Below are 25,891 nucleotides of genomic sequence, written 5' to 3'. Positions count from 1 at the left end.
CCTGTGGTCAAGCCTGCTACTATTCGGACCATTCTTTCTGTTTCTGTCTCTCGTGGTTGGCAGATACGTCAGGTCAATGTCAACAATGCCTTCTTGAATAGTGATCTCACCAACGTGGTATACATGCAAAAACCTCCAGGATATGTTCAATTCGGTCCAAATGGCGAAAAATTGGTATGTCGAGCTCCTCGTGCTTGGTTTGATAAATTGAAGAAGTTTTTGGCCTCTACCGGATTTCTCGTATCCAAGTCTAATGCGTCTCTATTTATTCGTATTACAACTGAGTCTGTTCTCTATGTTCTAGTCCATGTGGACAACATTATTATTACAAGGAGTATGGCTTCTAGTATAACTAGTTTTATTCAGTTACTAGACAAAGAATTTTCAATTAAGGATATAGGGGACCTGCATTACTTCTTAGGTATTGAAGTTACTTGATCGCCTTCTGGAAGTCTGCATTTATGCCAGCGGAAGTACATCAGGGAGTTACTTGATAGAACCAATTTGAATAATGTGAAAAGTGTTCACACACCAATGATCAGTTCGTCAGCTTTGTCTAAAGATGTGGGAGATCGTCTTGCTGATCCTACAGAATATCGGAGTCTTGCTGGTACACTTCAGTATGTAGTTCTACCTCGACTAGATATTGCTTATGCTGTAAATCGTGTATGTCAGTTCATGCATGCACCCACTACAGTACATTTTGTGGCCCTGAAACAAATTTTACGGTATTTGTGTGGGACCATAGATCATGGATTAATTTTTCAGCCATTCGATCGACTATCTCTCGCTGGTTATGCTGATGCCAACTGGGGATTGGATTTTGATGATCATCGTTCTACGACTAGATATTGCGTCTATTTTGGCCATACGCCTGTTTCTTGGTTTTCAAAAAAGCAACAGATTGTTTCTCGGTCAATAGTTGAGGTTGAATATAGAAGTTTGGCTGCTGCCACTAGTGATGTCACGTAGTTAATGTCTCTGTTGATGGAGCTTCAAATATCATGTGCTGATCTGCCTAATATTTGGTATGATAATTCTGGTGCCGTGGCAGTTGCTGCAAATCCGGTTTTACACTCCAAGTTCAAACATGTTAAACTTGATCTGCTTTTTGTTCATTAGAAAGTTGCTCAAGGTGCAATTGCTGTTGGTAAAGTTTCAGCTTGAGACCAAGTTGTTGACTTCTTTACGAAACCATTGTCTGTTTCTTTGTTTGCTAGGTTTCGAAATTTGCTTCGAGTTTTACCCATCAAGAAGCTGGGTGAATGTTAATATATATGAGATAAGTTAGGTTGTTATAGTTAGTTACATTCCGGTATGCTGTTAGCGTGGTTAGTATTAGTTATCAACTTTTCATGTATATAAGTATCCTTTCGGTACAGACTCATTCAAGTTGAGAAATAATAATAAGAAATATTTAGCCAACTGTTTTCTTTGTATTCATTAGTTCTCTACTTTTATCTTCATTCATTTGCTTACTCCTAACAATAAATAATAAGATAGATAGATATACAATTGATGTGGATAATAAATTGTGCATATTAAAATAAGAATATATAAAAAAATATTAAAATAAAGTTTTAGTTGAATGATAAACATAACATTTTTCTATCTAATTGGTGCAAATTCAAATCTTACTATATATTTATTACTTTTTCCTAAAATAAAAAGACTAAAATGAACTAAAATGAACTAAAATGATATAATTTATTTTAATTATAAGAAAATATTTTCATAATTTCTCTAATTAAATTACTACTTGATTGACTAATCACATCAATGAAAAATTTTAAATTTTTTACTATTAATTTATGATAATAAATAATAAAATTTTAAAGCTTGAAGTTAATTATAATGGATATAACTTTTAAGTTACATTTTCTTAATTTAAAATGTAAAAATTAAAGAATTCACTCAACCGTTTTTTATTTTTTTTATTTATTTATTTTCATATGAGTGTAGCATCATTCTTAATTTTTTTTATATATATAATGTCTAGAATTACCCATAACTAGGGGTGAGCAAAATCCAATTCGACTTGAAAAACTCGATAAATTTTTCAAATTTTGAATTAAATAGTTCGAGTTATTTGAGTTAATCAAGTTATTTGGATCAACTCAAATAAAAAATTAAGTTTTTCGGTTTAACTCAAATATGAATTACACAATTCGAGTTATCCGAAAATCCGAATAAGAAAAGATAAAACTACGCTGTTTTGATAAATGTTTACCTTTTTTAAAGTTAAAAGTCAAAACCAGTTAAAAGACAAAACTATGTTATTTTGATAAATGTTTACTCATTAAGTTAAAAGGCAAAACCATTATATTGTTTATGTAGTTAAATAATTGTGTACTTCGTTTACTAGTTAAATAATCGGTTCATGTAAACGCAACATTGAGTATAAATAATAGGATTCGTTAACTCGACTCGACTCGACTTGACTTGAACTTTTTTGACTCGATTTGATCCGATTCGAAAAAAATTCAAATTGAGTTCTGTTGTTAAAATAGGATTCGTGAACTCGACTAGCTCAAAATATTTTGACTCGATTCGACTCGACTCGACCGAATACTCACCCCTACCCGTAACCCCTTCCAACCTTTAAATAAGATGATAATGCATTTCAACGCGCTTGAACCCACGTCTTTATGTACTGACAACAATGCCGATGCCAACTTATCTAGGACTCAATCGGCAACTTTTATTTTAATTTCGAAACATTTGATATGTATTTTTTAATGAAAATTCCATTTCATATGTTTAGTATAATATGGTTTTGTTGTAGATAATATTGTTGTTTAATGTTTTAGATTTTTTGTTTATTTTGAATTTATTAAATGATGGGTTTTTATTTGTGGACCTTATTTATGAATATTTTATATAATTGCTGTATATGTTATATATGAAAGTTATTTAATGTCATTTATTTAATATTTGTAAATATTATATATATAAAATATTATTTTAAAGCCATCGATAAATTTAAAATAATACACCAAAACAAATCGATATTAACACTTATCAGTTCCAGCAAAAAATAGTTTTTCCGTTGACAATACTATTTTAATTTTGAGGTCTCAAATTCGAATACCACCTTATGTAAATATACAAATTCTTCCTAAATTTATTTAAATTAATTAATTAGATAAATAATATGAATTTATTCGTGCCATCAAATTTATTATAACTAGTCAAATATGAAAAAGATGCATTGAAATTTCTGAATTGAATTTGAAATTAAGTTCCAAGTTTGAACTTTCTAACCTTCATAGGAATAAAATCATAAAGATATCTGTCCTCGCAAGGTGACTTAATCAAGCTCCTAAATTGCTTAGGTTTGCAGGTTAAATCAAATCATTAGATAATTGAGCATAATCAAATTTAATTAAACATGCTCCAACAACTTAAATTCTATTTCAAATTGGTTTAAATTTTAAAGGTGAAATCCATCAAATTTCGAATTTTATATTTTAAATTCAGCTTGAAAATAATTTTTTTTACTAGATTTATTTTTATCATAATATAAGGTTTATTTGAAAATTGGCTCCTGAACTATACATTAATTTTCAAATTAGTCGTTAAAATTTTTTGGTAAGAAGGAATAATTAAACTATCAATTTTATCCTAATTTATCTAAATAATAATAATATCAATCAATAAAAATGTGACACATAATATATTGACATGACATATTTCTTTAGTAAAATAATTTTTTTGAGTAAAATAAGAAAATTTGATAATTTAGGCATTTTTGACAAAAAAAAAACTTTTAAAGATTAATGCGAGAATTAGTCGATTGAGTCTTAGCTAGATGGGCATGATTATTGTTGCTAATACAAGAAGACTTGGATTTGAATGCGCTGAAACGTATTATTCTCATATTTATAGGTTAGAGAGAGGTTATAATAGTTATAAGCATTATATCAAAACCTATAAATAAAGCCAGTTATGGAGAAATAATTAGTCGAAAGCCAACCTTTGAGAGCAATAATATTTTGGACCGTAATTTCCCTTCATAAAGGTCTTTATCTCTCTCTCTCTTATTTCGCTTGTTTCTGACTTTTTGTCGTTACCAAACACATGCATTATGATGTCCAACTCATCATATGTGAAAGTCCATAACCTAATGTGCTATTAGTCCCTATACTGCTCTAGAATTTAAAAATTTAATCCTATGTTTTAAATGTAATAGCCCAAAATTGGGTCTAGTTGGAACAGAGGTTTCGGGACCACAAAATCTGAGATAAAAATAATTATTTTATGATTATTTTGAGGTCTATGATATGATTGCATCATTTTGTGAAAATTTCGTGAAGAAATTCTATGCATAAAGTGCTCAATTTGAAGTTAGGGACTAAATTGAATAAGTTTCAAAACTTGCATTTTAGAAGTTTCTAGTATGAAATTGCTTTGAAATATTAATTAGGAGGTCTTAAATAGAATTTTACCAATTTCTAAGTTATGGACAAAAATTGGACATGGATGGAATTTTTGAAAGTTTTGTAAGGAAGGGCATTTTGGTCATTTGGTAATTAAAAGAAATAAAAAGGGAAAATAAAGCCAAAATTGACTCATATTTTTCATGGAGGCCGAAATTAGCATGGGGGAAGCCATGGCTAGGGTTTTTAAGCTTTCCAAGCTCAATAGTAAGTCCGTTCTAACCCCGTTTTTCAAGTTCTTTACGTTTTTGGAACCCCGATAATTTGATTAAGCTTATTCTAGCAATAATTTAAGCTAGGGTTCATATTTGGAAAAATACCTATAGGTGAAATGTGTTTATTTTGATGTTTTATGATAGAATATGAGGTTTTAAATTATGTTAGACAACTTGTGCTACTCGGTTTTGAGTGAAAACAAGTAAAAGGGCTTAATCGGTAAAAATATCTAATAGTCATAAGTATATGTTAGAGTGAGAATTTGATGTTTCCATAGAAGGGAAAAGTGATCAGCATGTCATAAAACATAAGAATAAGGGATGAAGTTTAATTCCCGAGCCTAGCGGCAAAAGTGTAAATATGCAAAAGTTTAGGGGAAAATTGTAATTTTTCAAAAGTTTGAGTTAAGGACTGTTTTGAATAGTACATTAATTAAATAAGTAAAATATGATGTTTTAGATCCTGGAAAACCAGATTTGAACCTAGAATGAGAGAAAAATCGAAAATTGGAAAAGTTGGTAAAATGGCCGTTTTAGTATCGAGGTAAGTTCATATGTATAATAAACATTAATTTATGCATGTTTCAATGTAAAATTGATATATTTACTATGATTGCTGAGGTGTTGAAAGTATGTAAGTTGGTGTGATAATAATACAACAATAATGCTGTAATTTATATTTGAAAGTTAAATTTAGTGAATTAATTGAATTATGTTAAATTAAATGTTTATGGTGCCCAGTTTATGAATTGATTTAAAAATATGTCTATGGTACATGAAATGCATTTAATTATCATACATAAATGTGGTTTCTATGATTATGGATATTATGGGAAATTGCAAGTTCATATGATTTTTAATAAGGCAATGTGTAATTTAATGTTATTGCATTGATATTAAATGAGATGTAAGTTTATATGTAAGTAATACATCAATTTTACTTGTAATATGATATTTTATAATAATATTGGAAATATGTTTGTTGATAATTACTTGATTGGTGAAATTGTTGGAAAAGAGAGAGAAATCCCGGTTGAACCTTCAGTAAGATTGGATGATACAGATGGTATGTAGCTAGGTCACATGTATGGTGCTGAGTGCACATCATGTGTACAAGAGAGCTACAAGACATTATGATGTAGCTAGGTCGCATGGGTGATACTATGTGTACACCATGTAGACAAGAGAGCTACGGGATATATGTAGCTATGTCGCATGCGTGGTTCCAGGTGAAGGACACCATGTAGACAAGAGAGCTACGAGATAAACTGGCTAGGTCACATGGGTGGTACTAAGTGTTCACCATGTCTACAAGAGAGCCGAACTATATGATGGGTGTAGCTATGTGCTGAAACCACCAAGTATCGAGGATTGATCCGAAGTGTTCAACGGGAGACTCTCTATGTATTGCTTTGTGAGTTTTGTGATGAATAAGTGCAGGAACTTGGTTATGTGAATGATGTGTACATTAAGTGACCGGGATGTGGTAAGGTTATAAACAAGTAAGTTATACGTGATGATGATTTTATGGTGAACTTGTGATCATGGGCCTATACTTGTGATGTATGAAATCTGGTGAAAACGATTTGTGATATGTATGTTAAAATGAGGTTAATACAAAGAAAGTGTGAAAGAGTGAATTAGCAATAAAACTGTTTTGGACAGTAGCAGTGATGTAATTTTGAAAAATCACTAAAAATAGTATAGATTGAATCAGATACTAAATAAGATATAAAATTAAATATTAATGAGTCTATTTTCATATAAAAGAAACATAGAAAGAAAAGGAGTTCTATATTTTGAGATATTTATGTTTTTGTGAGACTGGTTCAGAATGATTATGTGATCCCCTGTTCTGACTTTGGAAAATCACAAAAACTTGGAGAAAAATAATTAGAGGCTAAAACTTATATTTTTAAAATCCATAATGAGTATATTTTCAATATAAATCAATAATAACATTATCCGAGTTCTGTACTGTGAGATAATTAATATTTAGTGAAGAGAGATCATAACTGTCAGAAAGTGAAACAGGGGAAAATTTAATGAATAAACTGTACTAATTGGCTAAACCAAAAATTATGAAAATTTTATGGTGGAAAGATATGTGAGTCTAGTTTCAGGAGAAATTTACGGATCTTAATTTGGAGCTCTGTAGCTCGAATTATAAATAAGTAAGTGATTATGACTCGTGTGGACAGTTTGATGTGAACATTTATTAGTAAATTGTGAAATCGTACTTACAAGAATGCTATATACATTAAGGATGTGGAATGGAGAGGAGGAGGAGGAAAATAAATATATGTGGAATACATAAAAACTATGGTATATGAAATATTGATATAATGAAATAAATGATATGTGTTTATAAGAAAACAGAAAGAGAATGATATGTATCATGACATATATATATATATATATGACTAGTCTCAATGTAATGCTTGTTGGGTATGGAGTTGAATTGAAATGTTTCAGGCAAACATGTTATTCTGTGCATCTGAATTGTGGTATTTTATATAGATATGATCTAGCTTTAAATATGAATGTTTGATGATTAAGCTGAAGATATTTGGTAAGATGATAATCTTGGTATAAATGTATAAGTGTGTAAGAGATTAAGGTTGACCAAAGCTTGGAAAATAGCCTAGGTATATTCCACACAGGCAGAGACGCGACCATGTGTCTCAGTCGTGTATGGAACACAACTTTGGGACACGGGTGTGTGGAGCCTTAAAGCATGAAATTTCCAAGATTTTCGTAAGTTCTCGGTTTAGTCCCGAACCCTTTTTAAAATATGTTTTGGGCTCCGTAGACTCAAATAAGGGACTATGTGTAAGTGAATGAACGTTTTGAAATATGAATGAAATTTTATGGCTCGTATTTTAGTTTAATGTTTGTATGTTTGTCCAGTAACGCTCGTACCTTATCCCGGCCTCGAGTACGGGTAAGAGGTGTTACAAAGTTGCAAAAATATTTTTTTATTTAAAATTTTAATCCAATCATTTTTGTCATCGTTAGCTGTTTTTATTAAAATTTGTCAACTTAATATAGTTATTTTTCATCAATTATATGACAGTCACATAATGACAGCTTAATCAATATGCTAAATTGATAAATTTTATAAAAAAATACTTATTGTTTTAATGATTGTATTGAGATTTTTAAATAAAAATAGTTGGAGTACTTAATTTCTAAATTTTAAAATATATGTACTAAATTTCAATTTTAACCTAACAAAAATGTATTTACCAAAGCATTTTAAAGTCAAGCAATAGGGTCCCTCCGAGTTAGAGTTTCTTCTGTCCGATTCAGGCTGATTGGATCACTGAACTTGGTTCATAGAGGCTAAAAGAAGGAACCTTCTTTCTTCAGGAAAGGAAGTTCCCTTCCCATGCAATTAGTCTAGCTCACCCCGTCTTCTGTGCATCAAAGAAAATATTTTCGTCTCCAATCCCTCCACACCCTGTTTCAATGGAAGTGCTGAAGAATTTATAGCCATTAAAGCGCCTTAACCAGCTCTAACTTCCACTTCCCTCGCAATTCAAACAATAAGAAAAGATATCTTAATTAGCAAAGCAAAGCAAGCAATACTCATGTCTCCCATCTTCCTATTCTTCTTTGTAATGGGCCAAATTTGCCCGACCCACATAAACAAAGAACAAAAAATCAAAAATAAAATAAAACCCAAAACAAAATCAGATAGTCCATTTACAAGAAAATCTAATCCAGATACAAGCCCAACATTACAACGCCCGATTGGCCCAAAAATTAAACACCATCAGCTAAACTAAGAAACCCTAGGTGTCGTTTTCCCTCTTCATGTGCCTCGAGTGCGCCGTACGCCCCTCCATGTGTGCCCTCGGCGTACACATCACCTGAGGGTCATTTTCTCTATTGACCTTACACCAAAACAGCCACCTACGGCCCTGTTGACCTATTGTGCGCCTGTAAAAGAAAGCAGAAAAAAAAAAGGAAACAAAGCAAGACAACAGAGCAAAAAGGGTAGAAACAAATCAAGAAAACAACAAAGGCATAGGCAGTAGCAATAACATTAAATCAAGTGTATTTTTTTTCGACTATATAAGCCCAGCGACCAAACATTGTAAGTTTTTACACACGAATATTAAGCAATCAAAAACACAAGAAAAGGTTGATTTTTATTTTCCACATCTCGTTTTCTTTTCGATCTTTCCTATTTTTTCTCTTTTATTATCTTTTTATCTTTATTAGAAATCAATTTTTTAAACAAAAAACTAAAGAAATAGAAAACTCACTTGGGATCTTTCACGGTTGAGACGTCAGAGAGCCTTCCTCCTCATCGAAATATGCCCAAAGAAGGGCGGAGAGTCTCCCCCATACGACGTGTACGAATTTCGGTAGTGTGGCCTTCAGGGGTGCTCTAAAATGGGGTTAAAGAAGCCCTTTTTTCGCAACGCCGGCCATTGGCCACGGCGGCGATAGGGCGGACCTCTGAGGGAACCCGGTCTTCGGGGAAAAGAGGGGAGTGAGAGCATGTGAGGGTTTTGAAAATTAAAAGAATGGGGGAAAGGGCAGAATGAAAAAGGAAGGGAAATTTTGGCTTTTGTAACATGTGAAACGGCGCCGTTTAAGGCCTGTTTTAGTGGCCCTAAAACGACACCGTATAAGGCCTGGACTCGCATGACTCGACCCGTACCCACGAAGGATTCGCACATTTTGACCTAATGGTCTATTTGTGAATTGGATCCCACCGCTTTTGTAGTGCGTTTCAATGTGGTACCATGTTACCTTTTTATTTTTATTTTTGCCCTAAAATTTTGCCTCTGTTTCAATTTGGTCCTCGAGCCATTTGAAAAGGCAGACCCTTGAAACGCTGCGCAGAAGGGGTTGGGAATATTTTTCCAATCAGTCCCTCAATGTTTCAGCGCATTTCAAATCAGTCCGCTGCTTCATTTTTTGTCTGAATTCCCCCTTTAATTTTATTTAGATTTTGATTTAGTCCTTTTTAAATACTTGCATTTATTTTATTTGAATTTGGACCCTAAAATTTCATTTTACTTGCAATCTAACCCTCTTTCATGTAAATTTGGATTCTTTGATTCTATATCATTATTTATTTTAAACTATTTTATTTATCTTAAATTTCATATATTAAACGGTTTTAGATTGTTTTAGATGTATTATTCTAAATTATTTCATACACTATATACTTTAAATTGCTTTATACATTATTATTTTAAACTTTTTTTATGCATTATTGTTTTATTACTCGTTTTAAATTGTTACATTATTTTAAACTCTTTTTATTTATTTAAAATGGTTTTATTATTATTTACTTTAGGTTTTTTATATATTACTTATTTTATACTTTTATATATATATATTATCTATTTTAAAATTATTCATATATATCCTTTTAATTTTTTGTGTATTATAAATTTTGAAATTTATTATTATTATTATTTGTTTCAAACTCATTTATTATCATTTTAAAATTTATTTTACATTTTATTTATTTTAATTTGCTTTATATATATATTTAAAATTGTTATATATTATTTAATTCATTGGTCTTTGATTATTAATGTTAGTATTTAAATGATGTATGCTGTAAGACTATTGCCATTGTGTGTTCTTTAATTTGTTTATTCGTGTTCATATTATTGTCATTCACTTGTGTAATTTTGTGTTCATGTATCATTGTTCTAGGCTCATTACTATACTTTTATTTCATATCATCGCCTCATGATTCAAGCCTCGTTACATTCATTCAATAAATCATTTTATTTTAATCCAAACGAATAACGCATGTTGTTAAATATTATACTCGCTGTATTTCAAAAAGAGAACTTTCTAAATAAGACAATATTTTGCGTTTTAGGAAATTCGAGGAATAGTGCCCTAACTTACGGGGCTTCGATTTTTCTCGTTAAACTTAAATAGCCAAGTATCCTTTCTAAATAAGGCAATATTTCGCGTTTTAGGAAATTCGAGGAATCGTGTCCTAACTTACAGGGCTTCGATTTTTCTCGTTAAACCTAAATAGCCAAGTATCCTTTCTAAATAAGGCAATATTACGCATTTTAGGAAATTCGAGGAATCGTGACCTAACTTACAGGGCTTCGATTTTTCTCGATTAAACCTAAAGTATCCTTTTAGATTTCAAAATGCATAAAGTTTCGATAAAAAATTAAAGGCCAATTTATTCCCAAAGATTCAAACGCCGCGTCCTAACTTACTGGATGTGGTATTTTGTTATCTCGGGACGAGTGGGCCTTTGATGCTCGTTTCAATGTAATCCAAACGTTATAAAATTAACATTCATAAAAAATGGACCGTATTTTAAAATTTATTTTAAAATCTCTTCAACTTTCAACATTAAGACGTTAATTAATCGATTAGGTACCAATTTTGGGCGTGACGAGGGTGTTAATCCTTCCTTGCACGTAACCGACTCCAGAACTCGTTTTCTCAATTTTCGTTGACCAAAACCATTTGTTTTAATAAGATGAAATATTTTATCGAAACGACCAAATTTCTAAATAACCCGATCACACCTAATAAAGATCGATGGCGACTCCCGTTTTAATTTTCGTTTTCAAAACCAAGTCGACCTCGTTTTTAAAAAAAATGGTTTCGACATTCTTCACTATCCGACTTCCCATGGCGGCCTACTCAAAACAAGATCCTCGTCTCTCGGAACAAAGTTTTCGCTGCTGGTTTTAAGCCAACACTCTCTGCTCCAAATCGCTATATTTTCTCCATTTGGTATTACAACATTTCTGGAAATGATACCATCATGTGGTTAGCTAATACGAATTCTCCGGTCACGGATGATTCCTCTCTTGGTATTGGCGACAATGGTGTTTTTCGTTTAATTGACTCTTCATCAGGCTAAAACTTGTAGCCAGGGAGCTCTTCAGCCACTCGTAACCCGAATTCCACAATCTTGGTGTTGAATGATTGGGATAATCTTATTTATGGCGGGTTGGGAGAGGTTCAATTATCCAACAGACACGATTTTGTCTAGCCAGACAGTTAACTGAAAAAAAGAGCCGATGTTGTAATCAAAGAATGGTAAGTTCAAGTTCATTGACGGAAAAAGCCTAGTTTTTGGTTCATCTCAGTACAGGAGCAATGAGAATGCGTTTATAAAACTTGAAGCAAATGGAGTGGTGACTCAAGAAAATGGAGCTACTTTGGTTTCTTCAGATTTTGATGAACAAAACAAGTCGCGGAGATTGACACTGGATGACAATGGAAATATCAGAATTCACATCTTTGATCTAAAGAATCGTGAATCCACTATCGTTTGGTTAGCTGTTCAAGAGATGTGCACTGTTCATGGAACTTACGGGGATAACGCGATTTGCATGGACGATGTTTCAAATACTGATCCCAGTTCATGCGTTTGCCCACCAGGATTCAAGAACAACACCATTGTCAATGAAAGTAACTTTTGCGTGATCAAAACTCCATTGAACAACAACCATGGTAACACCAAGTTTCTTCAGCTGGATTATGTTAATTTCTCTAGAGTGTCCGATCAGAGTTGTAAATGCCCAAATTTGCCCAGGCCAAACCAAACAAAAAAAAATCCACGTCTATTAACAACCAAAAATGACAAAAATAGAAGCCCAAATACTAAAAAACCCTAACGGCTCGATAGGCCCAAAATCTAAACAAATTTTAGCAAAAAAAAAAAGGAAGTAGAAACCCTAGCCGCGCCCTCCACATGCCTCCACAGTGTACTCGGAGCTCGAGACTTGACCCCTGCTCTGCTGCACCTGTAAACAAGGCAAAGAAAAGGAAAACAGAAACAACAGAGGCATATAGTAGAAATAGTAGCAGAGATGAAAGAAAATAATGAAATATATTGTATTTATTTGGCTATAAAAGCCATGAAAGGATGGATGTAATTTTGGGGGACAGATTTTTGAATAGAAAAAAAGATAAAATACAAAGAAGAAAAAAAAAGTTCAAAGCATGCTAAAGTTTTTTTTTCCTTTTTTTGTTTTTTTCCTCTTTATTTTCCTTTCTTTTGAAATTATTTATGTACATACATATATTTCTTTATTTCTTTTTTCAAAACTATTTATATATATAAGAGTAAAAAAAAGGAGAAAAATTTGCCTTCTGGCCGCCGTATACAGCAGCGCCGACGTCGGTGACCGGCGGCTAACATGGTGGCAGTGACCGGAGACTTGGCCGGGCCATGGGAGCTTTGAGAGAAGGGAGAGGACCCTTTTTGTTTTTTGGAAGAAGGATAGAAATGAAGATTTTTGAAGAATTTTTGGCTTTTATAGCCTAGTGAAACGACGTCGTTTCACTCAGGTCCCCCCAACGTCCAAAACGACATCGTTTTGGGGAGGAACCCGAAGACCCGACCCGCCTATACCTAGGATCCGCGTGTTTCTTAGGCGGAAGGGCTAATTGCACTTTCAGCCCTTTCGATTTTTTATTAGTTTGTAATTAGGTTTCTTTTTATTTTTAATTTGGGCCATATAATTTATTTCGGTTTTCAATTTGGTCCCCCTCGTGCTGTGCGTTTTGGAGGGGAATGGAAAATTTCCCTTTTTGGCCCTCCATGTGATTCGCGCCATTCAAATCGGTCCTCCCTTTCCATTTAATTTCAGATTTGCCCCAAATACCTGTTTTAACATTTAATTTAGTCCTTTTTTGTTATTTTTGCTATATTTATTAATTTAATGTTATTATCATTATATTTTCTTTTTTTGTTTACTACTTGTTATTATTATTATATTATTGAATTAATTAACTTAGTATTATTATTATTATAGTTCTTTCTTGTATTTATTTACTTATTATCCTTTTTAAATATATAAATTTTATTTTGACATTTTATTAATTTGTTTATTTAAACCTTTATATAATTTCAAGTTCTGAATTCTTTATTATTTTATATCATTATTTTTTTACATAATATTTATTATTATTATTATTATTATTATTTTAGACGGTTACATAATATTTATTTATTTACTTGTTTACTATTAGGTTCTTTTATTTATTTATTTATTTTTATATTTAGTTTTTACTTTATTCTCTTTTAACTTGTTTGCTTTATTTTATTTTATTGTCATCATTATTATTGTCCATTCATATATTTTATTACAAATTGCACCTCTAATTCCATTTATATTTTAATTTAGTCCTTTACCTTCAATATTTCATAAATTATTTTCCTCTGTATTTATTTATTTATTTATTATTTCCTTTTTAAACTGTTAATATTATTCATTTTAAGTTTTTTTATATATTGTCTATTTTAAATGATTTTATTATTATTTATTCTGATTCTTTCTTTTATTTTAAAATATTAAATATGTTACATATACTATACATATTACTTATTTTGAATTTTTTTTCTTTTAAACTATTTTATATATAACGTGTATTTAAAAATTTCTTATATATTATTTAGTTATATTAATTTGTTGGTTGATTGTTTTAAATCCCTTTTATTGTTACTTATTTTGAACTTTCCATATATCACTTGTTTTAAAATATTTTTACATACTCCTTATTTTAAACTTTTATATATGTATATGTTACTTTAGGTTATATTTATATATATATATTTATTTAAACTGTCTTTATATATTATTTATTTTAACTCTTTTATATATTTCTTTTTTTAAGGGTCCTTTTTATTACTTTGTGTGTTACTTATTTTAATTTATTTTACATATTATTTTATTTGAAATTGTTATGTATTCTATTTATGCCAAATTTTTTTCATATATTGTTATTTTGAACCATTCTTTTATATTACATGTTTTAAGTTTTAATTATTTCATTTGTTATCTATTTTAAACTTTTTATCTTGTTTACTTTAATTTTTTTAAATTTTTTTCTCTTTCGTATATCATTTTACTTCATTTGTCTTTGATTATTGATTGGTATTAAAAATAATATACATAGTGTGAATATTGCCATTACATATTCTAGAAATTATTACTTACATCTTCATATTGTTGACATTCATCAACATTGCATCTAATTTGTGTTTTGTTATTCCATGCTCTATGCTATATTTTTTGTTTTATCTAGTATAAATCACATCGTGTATTAAAGCTCAAATGCATTTGTTCAATATAGACTGTTTTATTTTATTTCAAGCAAAATAAAGTCGCATTGCGAAGTGTTGCACTCGCTATTTTTCAAAAAGAAAATCGTCAAAATAAGGCAATATTTCGTATTTCGGAAATTCAAGAAATCGTATCCTAACTTACGGAGTTTCGATTTTCTTGTTAAACCTAAATAACCAAATACCCTTTTAGATTTCAAAATACATAAAGTTTTCGAATTAAAGGAAAACTTACTCCCAAGGAGTCAAACGTCGCATCCTAACTTACAGGATGTGGCATTTTGTTATATCGAGACGAGAGGGCCTTCGATGCTCATTTCAATTTAATACAAGCATTTTTGAACATTAATAAAAAGGGATCGTACCTTAAAACCTTAGCAAAGGTTCAATTCTCAACATTAAGACATTAATTAGTCAATTAGGTACCAATTTTGGACGTGGTGAGGGTGCTAATCCTTCCTCGCACATAACCGACTCCCGAGCCCGTTTTCTCGAATTTCGTAGACCAAAATCATTGTTTTAGTAAGTTAAAACATTTTATTAAAACAATCACATTACGAGGTAATCCGATCACACCTCAATATAAAGATCAGTGACGACTCTCATGTTCGTTTTCGTTTTCAAAATCAAAGTCAGATCCCCGTTTTCAAAAAATTAGTTTATGAGAAGAGTGATCTCAAAGTCCAAAATTTCTCAGTTTTTCAATCGAAATGCTTGGCCAATCCGAATTGTCTGGGGTTTGGCTTCAAATATGATGGAAAAGGCTATTGTGTGCTTCAGATCAATCAATTGCGATACGGATACCGGTCTCCAGGGACCGAGACTGCATTTTTCTTGCGAGTCCACGAATCTGAAACCGATGAGTTTAATTTCACAGGTATGACAACCTTGTTGGAAACAACCTGTGCTGTTAACATAACCCTGCAGTACCACCGAAAGAATCCAGCACTACGCTTCGAAATCTAGTGATAATTTGTACCCTTTTTTGCTGCTGAGCTTATTTCTGGGGTTCTTTTCTTCTGGGGATTCCTGAAGAAATATATAAAGTATAGGGACATGGCTCGAAGTTTCGGCCTCGAGTTCTTGCCTGCAGGTGGGCCTAAACGGTTTACCTATGCAGAACTCCAAGCAGCGACGGATAATTTCTCAAACCCGATTGGGAAAGGGAGCTTTGGTGATGTTTATAAAGGGGAATTAGGCGATCATCGTGTTGTTGCTGTGAAGTGCTTGAAAAATGTAACCGGTGGTGATGCAGAGTTTTGGGCGGAGGTGACAATTATTGCTCGTACGCACCATCTGAACTTGGTTAGACTATGGGGCTTTTGTGCTGAAAAAGGCCTGAAAAAGGCCAAAAAATCCTTGTCTACGAGCTTGTTCCTAATGGTTCTCTCGATAAATACTTGTTCCCTGCAAGTCAGATCCCATCTTTAGACAAGCAAGAAGTGCTCATCCCGAGAAGCACCGATTCGCTGAAGCCAATTCTTGATTGGAACATCCGATACAGAATCGCACTCGGTGTGGCACGTGCAATTGCGTATTTGCACGAAGAATGCTTAGAATGGGTGCTACATTGCGACATCAAGCCAGAAAACATACTTTTAGGGGAATATTTTTGCCCGAAAATATCGGATTTTGGATTGGCAAAGCTGAGGAAAAAGGAAGACATGGTTAGCATGTCAATGGCCAGAGGCACCCGTGGTTACATGGCACCAGAGTGGCTCAAACCTGACCCCGTAACGCCAAAGGCAGATGTTTATAGCTTTGGGATGGTTTTATTAGAACTTGTGAGTGGGGTTCGGAGCAGTAATATGCAAGGATCATTGGTTCATAGTGAAGATTGGCATCCAAGGTGGGCATTCGATAAGGTGTTCAAAGATATGAAAATGGATGACATCTTGGATCGACAAATCAAGCATTGTTTTGATAATCGACTGCACTTTGATTTTATCGACCGGATGGTTAAGGCGGCCATTTGATGCCTCCAAGACAGGCCAGAAGCGAGGCAATCAATCGGGAAGGTTGATAAGATGTTGGAAGGGACTGGAAATTATAGAACCTAAACAGCCCACAATCTTCTACTTGAGAGATGAGTAAAATACCTAATAATCTGTCTAATCTATGAGTGTATTCAAGTAGATGCAAGTCATGCTTAGTCGTGACATATGTTGTTAGGATTCAAAATCGGATATAAGTGTGTATCCGATATAAGAATGTTTAGCTTAAGTTTTTTTTTCTTTTTATATATATTTGAAGAATCATATCTCAAATTTCGATATAAAAATTAAGTATAATTTAGAATACTTAATCTAATATACTAATTTCTTGATGTTTGTATGCATATGAAGATGTAATTCATGCTTAGTCATGAGTTATGTATACAAAAATTAGTATTGGATATGAGAAGGTCTTTTTTTTTTCTCGAATATGTGGAGAATCCTACCTCAATATCCATTTTTGGCTGCATAACCTTCTGCTTGGAAGAAGAGTAAAATTCAGAACACTTGATCTGATGCACGAGTTTGTTCATGTTTGCATAAATGTATATGTAGTTCGTGCTTAATCATAAGCTATTTTATCGGGTCTTGGATGAATGTTAGTACAGATTAGACATGGGTATGCTTATTTTCCATTTTTTTTTAAACTTCATATATTACTTTCGTATCTATATTTCAATATCTATTGAACATAAATGCTTTAGGAAAAACCAAAAAATCAATAATATTTTTTTTGATAAATGAGTAAAGTTAAGAAAGAAGGTTTTTATCTAATATATATGAGTTTCATGATATTTGTATATATGCAGATAATCATAAGAGACAACCATTTATATTGATATAAAACTAAAGAATTTTACCTTTATTTTTTTAAAACATTATTTACTTAAAAATATTATATTTATTTTCTTTTTGTCACCATCATCTTCCATTATTAATTTTTTTGTTATTAACATTGATATAAATTTGCGTAAGACAACAATTTTGTAATCATTTTCATTAGAATTTTATGTCATCCCAGCTCTTTTCTTCTTCTTTTTTGTGCAAGGAAAAGATGTTCTTCTTCTTTTTTGTGTAAGGAAAAAGATGAGTTACATCAAATTAATTGATTAATTGCATAAAAGCCCCATTTTTTTAAAAAGAAAATTAGTGTTTTTTTAAGTCTCTTCAAAGACATGAATTTATTTTCACGTTAAATCTAATTTAGTTAGTTGATCCGTAACCAAATTTTGTTCTCTTGACATGCATCTGATTCTCCGTTACCCTTCAGTTCTCATAGCATGACAGTAATATCCATAATCTCCAAACTCTGTTCTTTTTTATGTTTATGTCCTTCAAACTGTATTTTAATCGATTGATTAGTTTTGCACCTCATAGTTGCAATTCAAACCAAATACATGGAAAGTAAAGAACAATGCATTTGACGACTTACACATAAAAATAATTAAAAAGAACAAAAACCAAGTTCTTAATAAATAAGTAGAAAGAATTAACGGTAAATTACTAAAAATTTGATGACGACGGTAAAAAAAAAGAGTAAACCACGTATGTAGTCATTCAATTGTTGATAAATTTTTTTTTATCGTCTAATTATGAAAAAAATTATAAAATGATTATCCAATTATTGGTATTTTTTAGTCACTTGCCATTAAAAGAGTGATGGGAATATGACATGATAGTTTTTAAAATTAAAATCATAACAGTTTTAACCCTCAATATTTATACATTGTGTGAATTTAGTCTTTTTAAAAAAAATTAACCATCAACATTTTTTTTTCCAGTTTGTTTTTCTTTGTAACCCTTCTACCTAAAAAGCAATAAAATAAAATCTATCAACTAAATTTGATTGAAAATATACCAAAAATAGAAACACCTTAAAATCTAAGATAATAATTTCCATCTTTTCTCATTATCTTAAAATTAACTCTCAATGTCAAAAATAAAAGTAAAACTACAAAAAAGAAAAAATCAAATTACACAATGTATAGATGTTGAGAGTTAATTTTTTAGAATCAAGACTAAATTGACATAATATATAAATGTTAAAATTAAAATTGTTATTATGTCAATTTTAAATGCTTTCAAATTATTTTTTTAGTAATTTAACAACTAGTGACCAAAAAAAGAAAATTTCAAATAATTGAGTGACAAAAAAAAAGTTGAATAGTTTAATAATTATTTTATAATTTTTTGTAGTTGAATGACAGAAAAATACTAATAGTTAAGTCCAAAAAAAAATCATACTTCATATTTTAAATTAAAATAATATTTTAAATATAACCCTAAATTTGATTTTGATTTAGGTAAAAATAAGCGTAAAATTGTTCAGTTTTATATTTTGATGTAGTAAAATTACAATTAAGTAATAAAATATGAAAGTAATGACACAAGTTTATTCAATATAGTAATAATCGATTATTGTAATCCACTCCATCGCTGCCATCAATGACAAGGAGATCAAGATTTAAAAGGAGGACAATTATCGTTACAAAGATCGCCATCGTCGAAGCATCCTAAATCTTCATCGGTAATACGACAATAACATCTATGGAAGCCATTACAGAAGCTTCGAGTACAGGGTTTTAATTGTAAATGTTTACTAAATTTCACGTCGTCGCCTACAAAGAAAAAGACATAATTAAATTTTATAAAAAACAATATAATATACAGCAAAATAAAATATACATACATTTGTAAAGATTTGAATTTCCGATAAAGATGATGCATAAAAAAATCAGATAAGTTGAAAGAATCTTGGTATTTGCCATTGCCATCATATCAATCGAATAAATAATAGTAATTGTGATGACTGAAACCGGGATCTAGGCTTAGCATTATAAACTTTTTTATATCCTTTAATTTAAGGAAATTTTTTAGTCCAAGGAAATGAAAATCTTGATTTTACCTTTTTTTCCCTTAATTTGAGCAAACATTAAGAGAAATTTTGGATTAAAATCTTATATTAACCATTGAAATTTCTTTTTTATGGTTTTAATTATTCTAAAATTAATTATATTAGCTAAAAAAATATTTTTTAAAAATTCATTTTTTTCTTAAAACCACATATTAAATTAAATTAATATTGTAATATTATGAATACTTTTAATTTTTTTTAATGTCGCTTTTTAAAATATCATTATTTCTTAAAAGGATTGATGCTTTAAGTAGTTTTTAAAAATTAGTATGTTTTTGATAAAAATATTTGCAATTTTAAAGTTAAAACTTTTTATATTTTAATATTAAGAAAACGATGACTACGTACGTGTTGATCCATCCATAATATTTAATTTCTTTCAAAAACAATAAATTAACAAAATTATTCGAAACAACATTTTTAACAAAAATTTAAAAATTTATCTTTGAAATATTTTTATCGTTATATTAATAAAATTTATAAAATATTTTATTAATACATACCGTTAACCAGTGCACGACGCATGTAAAAAACTACTATATATAATATAATATAATAAGGTATGCCACATGTGGTTATATTAAGATTTTAAAAATTAAAACATAATTTCTAGTTAAAAAAATATTTTTAAAAATCGTTTTTTCTTAAAATCTCATATTAAATTAAATAAATACCGTAATAGTATAACTACTTTTTCTTTAAAAATATTTAATGTCATTTTCTAAAATATCATTTTTCTAAACAAATCATGCTTAAATGTTTTTTTAAATTAATATATTTTAAAAAGTTATAAAATTATAAAAAAATTAAAATTATAAAAATGTTAAAATTTATAAAATTATTAAAAATCATAAAAAATATAAATTTATATAAAAAATATTATTTTTTGAAAAAAAATGACCACAAGGGTCAACCCAATTTTATTAAGTAACATTATGAATTACAACAACATGGATTTCCTTAGGATAATCCATTTAAAAAGAAAAACAAATTTTTCCCTCATTAGATTTAAAATTTTTGAAAGCAGCGGTACATTTCTTAATTTTTGCACCGATGATAGTGATATCCGTAGCTAGGTTCTTTAGCTTGTTGACTAAACCCACGTGGTCAGTCTCGAAAATCACATTCTCTTTAATTATCAATTGTTCTGCCAATTTGATGCTAGGTTTAAAGGCATAATACTCAGCCTCCACCGGCATTCTTGTCTCTATAAAGCCCCCACCACCCCCCAACACAAAGCCATCTTCATCTCTTACAATCGTCTCATACCTTGTTATGTTTTCACATACTGTAGCGTCAAAATTGATCTTTATGAAGTCCTTTAGAGGTTTTTCCCACTTTTTCTCCACGATATTTTGTGAAAGTAATGGTTCGTTCAACATGTTGCAAATACGAAACTCCTTGTTCAAATTGCTTGCTCTTTCCTATATTAGCTAAGCCTCCTCTTCGTTTTCCCCTGAAGATGTAGTTATTTTTGTTATTCCAGCAGTTCCATAATATTGTCATCAGGTCGGCCTGTAACACCCCTTACCCTTGTCCAACACCGGAACAGGTTACGAGGCATTATCGGACTTGAACATACACTACAATGTAAAGCCGAGCTATAAAATTTCGTTCAAATTTAAAATTTATTCAAAAACATGCATACCATCCCTTATATGGGCCTACGAGGCCTAAAACATACATCGGGGATGGTTCGGGACTAAATTGTGAACTTTAGAAAAATTTAATTAAAACAAGGTCACACACCCGTGTGGACATAAGAACACTCCCGTGTGCCCTTGACACGCCTGTGTCTCCAAGCCGTGTAACTCTCTGTTTATGACGTCAGCATAAATTTAATATCACACGGCCAAGTCACATGCCCGTGTGCTAGGCCGTGTGGCGAATTTAATTTTCGCATTTAAGGTGCAGTCTTCACACGGCTTAGGCACACGCCCATGTCCTAAGGCCGTGTCCTTCACACAGCTGAGACACACGGCCGTGTCTCTGCCCGTGTGTTTACTACCATGCATACTGACTTGTAAAACTAGGGTGCAGGGGACTCACGGTCGGACTACACGCCCATGGGGCGGACCGTGTGTCACACATGTTCTAGACACACGTGTGTCTACCCGTGTGGACAACTTTGGGGCTATTTTCCAAGCCCTCTTGTCACCCTTGACAACCTTAACATACACTCAATTGCCAATGGTGGTTAACATGGCATAAAAGGGTTACTTAGATATCCATAGCTTAGACTCATGTATGATATATTCATAACAAGTTTACCTGATTTGGGACTCCTTGATTTGTTAAGTTCATTCAATACATTTCTTTACCTTTATTAATATAGTGACCATACCAATTGCATCATTTATCCATCAAACATAAATTCGACATTATATCAACCATTTGACACACACCATACAAATAATAACACATCTCATGCTTGTGACAATATGTAGGGATTTCAACCCAATAATCAATATGAGCCATATTTCATGGCCATATACAAAATGAATTAGCATATCTTCATAAGCCATTACTTTGGCTAACCAAATGATACTTATAACAAAATAATCAAAAAGCCCTATACATGCCATTATAACGAAATAAAAGTTCTTTATACCAAAACAAGACTTGTCGATAGTGTGACCAACGCTCCAACTGTCTTTCAATCTTTATGAGTCCACAAGCTCAAAATACAGGGAAAATAAAATGGGGTAATCATTAACATGCTTAGTAAGTTCGTAAAACGAGAAAGTAAACTTACCGGTTATTTTAACATACAACTACATAGATGACCATCCATTAAGAAAGAATATTTTTCCTATCACATGCACTCAATCATCAAGTTAGTCACACAACAATACATGTTAATAATGATATTAGATGAGCTCATCATTTCAAGCATTTCATTTTTTTCATATTAATCCCGTTGAGTTCCTTGAATTCTCTATGGATATTCCATAATACACTTATAGCGTACTAACTTATTTATCGTCAATTCCTAATTAGTGACCCTTTCAACATGTACACTTTCGCGAACCTCAATCTTTACTGCGGGATTACTAGTCCAGGCTAAATCCCCTGTAGTATAAACTCGTAGAGTAATGTCGGGATTACCAGTCCAGGCTAAATCCCCTGCAACGGCAATTACTCTAATGAGTTTGGATTTAAATTACCAGTCCAGGCTAAATTCAGATCCTATTTTGGATTACCCGTTCGCGCTAAATTCATTTATAACACATATTTTTTGGGAGGCTAGATCACATAAGGGACACCCGTCTGGGCTAGATCCTTTTTACCGTCAATTCCTTTTTAAGAAATTCCATTGGACATCCTTTTCATTCAACCGAGAGTTTTAATCCTCTTTTCATCATTACATTCATATAACATGAATTATTATACCATGGATATCTAAATTTCATCACATTAAAGAACATACATTTTCAAGTATTAAAAGTGTACATTTCGAGTTACACGAACTTACCTGGAAGACATTTCAGATTTGGATTTCAGTTACTCCAAAACCTTTTGTTTTCCACGGTCAAGCTCCGGAATTGGTCTCTCAGGGTTTATATAAACAAAGTAAATTATTATTCTATCACATTATTCAAATTCAGACCCAAAATTCACTCTTGGGTAAAATGACTATTTTACCCTTAACCTTTCACATTTTTACAATTTAGTCCTAACGCTCGTAAAATGAAATGCATGTATTTCCTTGGCTACCCAAGCCTAGCCGAATCTATTCTAAGTTCATACTAGCCCATATTTTCCTCTATTTCACATTTCTACCACCCATTTTGTACCTTTTACAAATAGGTCCCCTTTTTGTGTTTTCATGAAAAATCATCTAATAAAAGACGTTCGTCCAAAATTTAACTTTCATAATCCTCCATAAATCATTAAAGAACAATCATCTCATGCATGGTTCAAATTTCTAACATGAACCCTAGCTTGAAATATAGGTAGAAATGGATAGAGCATGATATAAGGATCTCAAAAATGTAAAGAACGTTAAAAACGGGGCTAGGTGTCACTTACTATCAAGCTTGAAAATGTCAAAACCCTAGCTTATGAAACCCTTGAAATTTTCGGCAGACACAAGGAAGAAGATGAGTGAATTTTGCTTTGATTTTCCCTTTTTATGTCATTTATTACTAAATGACCAAAATGCCCTTCCTTACTAAACTTTCAAAATTTTCCATCCATGCCCATTTTTGTCCAAAAGCTTAAAATTTGTGCAAATTTATATTTAAGACCTCCTAATTAATAATCCAAAGCAATTTCATACAAATTGCTTCTAGAACACAAGTTTTGCAATTTATTCAATTTAGTCCCTAATTTTCAATTGGACACCTTACACCTAGAATTTCTTCATGAAACTTTCACACTTGCATGCTTTCATGTCCTAGAACTCAATATAATCATAAAAAAATATTACTACGTTGGATTTGTGGTCTCGAAACCACTATTCTGACTAGGCCCTAATTTGGGATGTTACAATTCTCCTCCTTAGAGACTTTCATCCTCGAAAGTCTTACCAGTAAATAAGTTCAGATATTGGCTTCTCATGGCCTCTTCGGGCTCCCAATTAGCCTCTTTGACTCCATGCCTATGCCACAACACTTTTACCAAGGCAATATTCTTGTTCCTCAACTGTTTGACTTCTCGAGCCAAAATCTTAACCGGTTCTTCACCATAAGTCATGCCCGATGTAATATCAACTTCCATTGGTGAAATCACGTGGGAGGGGTCTGATCTATATCTTTGCAACATGGATACATGGAATATGTCATGAATCTTTTCCAGTTCGGATGGTAAGGTTAATCCGTAAGCTAATGGTCCAACTCTCTCGGTAATCTCATATGGTCAAATAAATCGCAGACTCAATTTTCCTTTCCGGCCAAATCTCAAAACCTTTTTCCATGGAGACACTTTCAAGAATACTTTATCTCCAACTTGAAACTCAATCTCTTTTCTTTTCAGATCAGCATACGACTTTTGCCTATCTGATGCCGCTTTCAAGCAATCACGAATTCCCCTTAACTTTTTCTTTAGTTTCATTGATTAAGTCAACTCCGTGAATCTGGTGTTCTTTGAGTTCTGTCCAATATAATGGAGTTCGACACTTCTGGCCATATAATGCCTCATAAGATTCCATTCTCAAACTCGTCTGGAAACTATTGTTGTAGGCGAACTCCACCAATGGTAAGTATTTTTCCTAGCTACCCTGAAACTCAAGAATGCAACATCGTAACATATCCTCAAGAATCTGAATCGTCCGCTCAGACTGACCATCAGTCTACGGGTGGAAAGTCGTGCTAAAGCTTAACCTTGTACCTAAAGCCTCTTGTAGTTTCTTCTAGAATCTCGAAGTGAATCTCGGGTCCCTATCTAAGATGATCGACAACGGTACCCTGTGTAATCTCATAATCTCAGAAATATACAAGTTGGCCAATTTATCAAGTGAATAGTCAGTTCGTACTGGAATAAAGTGAGCCAACTTGGTCAGCCTATCAACCACAACCCAAACATCTTTCTTTTTCGGTGTCAAAGGCAGCCCTGTTACAAAATCCATAGTAATATTGTCCCACTTCCACTTGGGGACCATCACAGGTTGTAACAAGCCGGAAGGTACTTGGTGTTTAGCCTTGACCTGTTTACATATCAAGCATTTCGATACAAATTCAGAGATATCTCTTTTCATGCCATTCCACCAGTACATTGTCTTTAAATTATTGTACAGCTTGGTACTTCTTGGATGAATAGACAGACTACTATTATGTGCCTCTTGCAAAATTTTTGAATGAGTTCATTATCTTTGGGTACACAGACCCTATCTCGAAACATCAAGCAACCATTAGAACCAATCCAAAATCTGATTTAATGCCCGTCTCACATTGTGCTCTCTTGACTTGCAAGTCACCATAATTGATCTGAGCTGCGTAAATTTCTTGGAGAAATGTTGGTTTGGCTCTTAACCCTACCAAAACCGAACCATCATTAGACAATGCCAATCGTGCATTCATAACCCTCAATGCAAACAAGGATTTCCTACTCAAGGCATCGGCAACCACGTTCACCTTTCCCGGGTGATAATAAATTATCAACTCATAATCTTTAATTAACTCTAACCATCTCCACTGTCTCAGATTCATATCCTTTTGAGTCATCAAGTGTAATAGCCCGATTTACACCCTAATCGAAATGGTGGTTTTGGGACCATGAATCCGAGTCAGAAAAAAATA

At 31.9% G+C, this 25,891-nt stretch overlaps 2 protein-coding genes and 1 long non-coding RNA gene across 3 annotated transcripts; 2 read left to right on the top strand and 1 right to left on the bottom strand.

Annotated features, from left to right (window-relative positions):
• Nucleotides 1–8,194: 8,194 nt before the first annotated feature.
• LOC107961168 (uncharacterized) lies at nt 8,195–9,305 on the bottom strand. Its single transcript, XR_001701204.2, has 2 exons — nt 8,929–9,305; nt 8,195–8,599 (listed from the first exon to the last, which is right to left on the bottom strand). It is a non-coding gene; the product is annotated as an uncharacterized lncRNA (long non-coding RNA).
• A 2,308-nt stretch (nt 9,306–11,613) lies between these two features.
• LOC107960512 (putative receptor protein kinase ZmPK1) lies at nt 11,614–15,710 on the top strand. The gene is made up of 3 exons (XM_041111975.1): nt 11,614–11,670; nt 11,761–12,187; nt 15,442–15,710. Exons 1-3 carry the CDS (start codon nt 11,614–11,616, stop codon nt 15,708–15,710), a joined length of 753 nt encoding a protein of 250 aa, XP_040967909.1.
• Nucleotides 15,711–15,800: 90 nt separating this feature from the next.
• Nucleotides 15,801–16,720, top strand: LOC121228938 (G-type lectin S-receptor-like serine/threonine-protein kinase At1g34300). Its single transcript, XM_041111973.1, has 2 exons — nt 15,801–16,000; nt 16,081–16,720. The coding sequence occupies exons 1-2, from the start codon at nt 15,801–15,803 to the stop codon at nt 16,718–16,720; spliced, it is 840 nt and encodes a 279-aa protein (XP_040967907.1).
• The last annotated feature ends 9,171 nt before the right edge of the window (nt 16,721–25,891 follow it).

This window comes from Gossypium hirsutum, chromosome A05 (assembly GCF_007990345.1).
Source record: "Gossypium hirsutum isolate 1008001.06 chromosome A05, Gossypium_hirsutum_v2.1, whole genome shotgun sequence".
Classification (NCBI taxonomy): domain Eukaryota; kingdom Viridiplantae; phylum Streptophyta; class Magnoliopsida; order Malvales; family Malvaceae; genus Gossypium; species Gossypium hirsutum.
Note: the sequence above shows the minus strand (reverse complement) of the source record. Positions and strands in the feature narration are given on the sequence as shown.

Coding starts and splice junctions, on each gene's coding strand:
- LOC107960512 (XM_041111975.1), top strand. CDS start 11,614: ATGGCGGGTTGGGAGAGGTTCAATTATCCAACAGACACGATTTTGTCT. Junction 11,671..11,760: donor CGATTTTGTCTAGCCAGACA/GTTAACTGAAAA, acceptor GGTTCATCTCAG/TACAGGAGCAATGAGAATGC. Junction 12,188..15,441: donor TAGAGTGTCCGATCAGAGTT/GTAAATGCCCAA, acceptor AAAATTTCTCAG/TTTTTCAATCGAAATGCTTG.
- LOC121228938 (XM_041111973.1), top strand. CDS start 15,801: ATGGCTCGAAGTTTCGGCCTCGAGTTCTTGCCTGCAGGTGGGCCTAAA. Junction 16,001..16,080: donor GTAACCGGTGGTGATGCAGA/GTTTTGGGCGGA, acceptor GTGCTGAAAAAG/GCCTGAAAAAGGCCAAAAAA.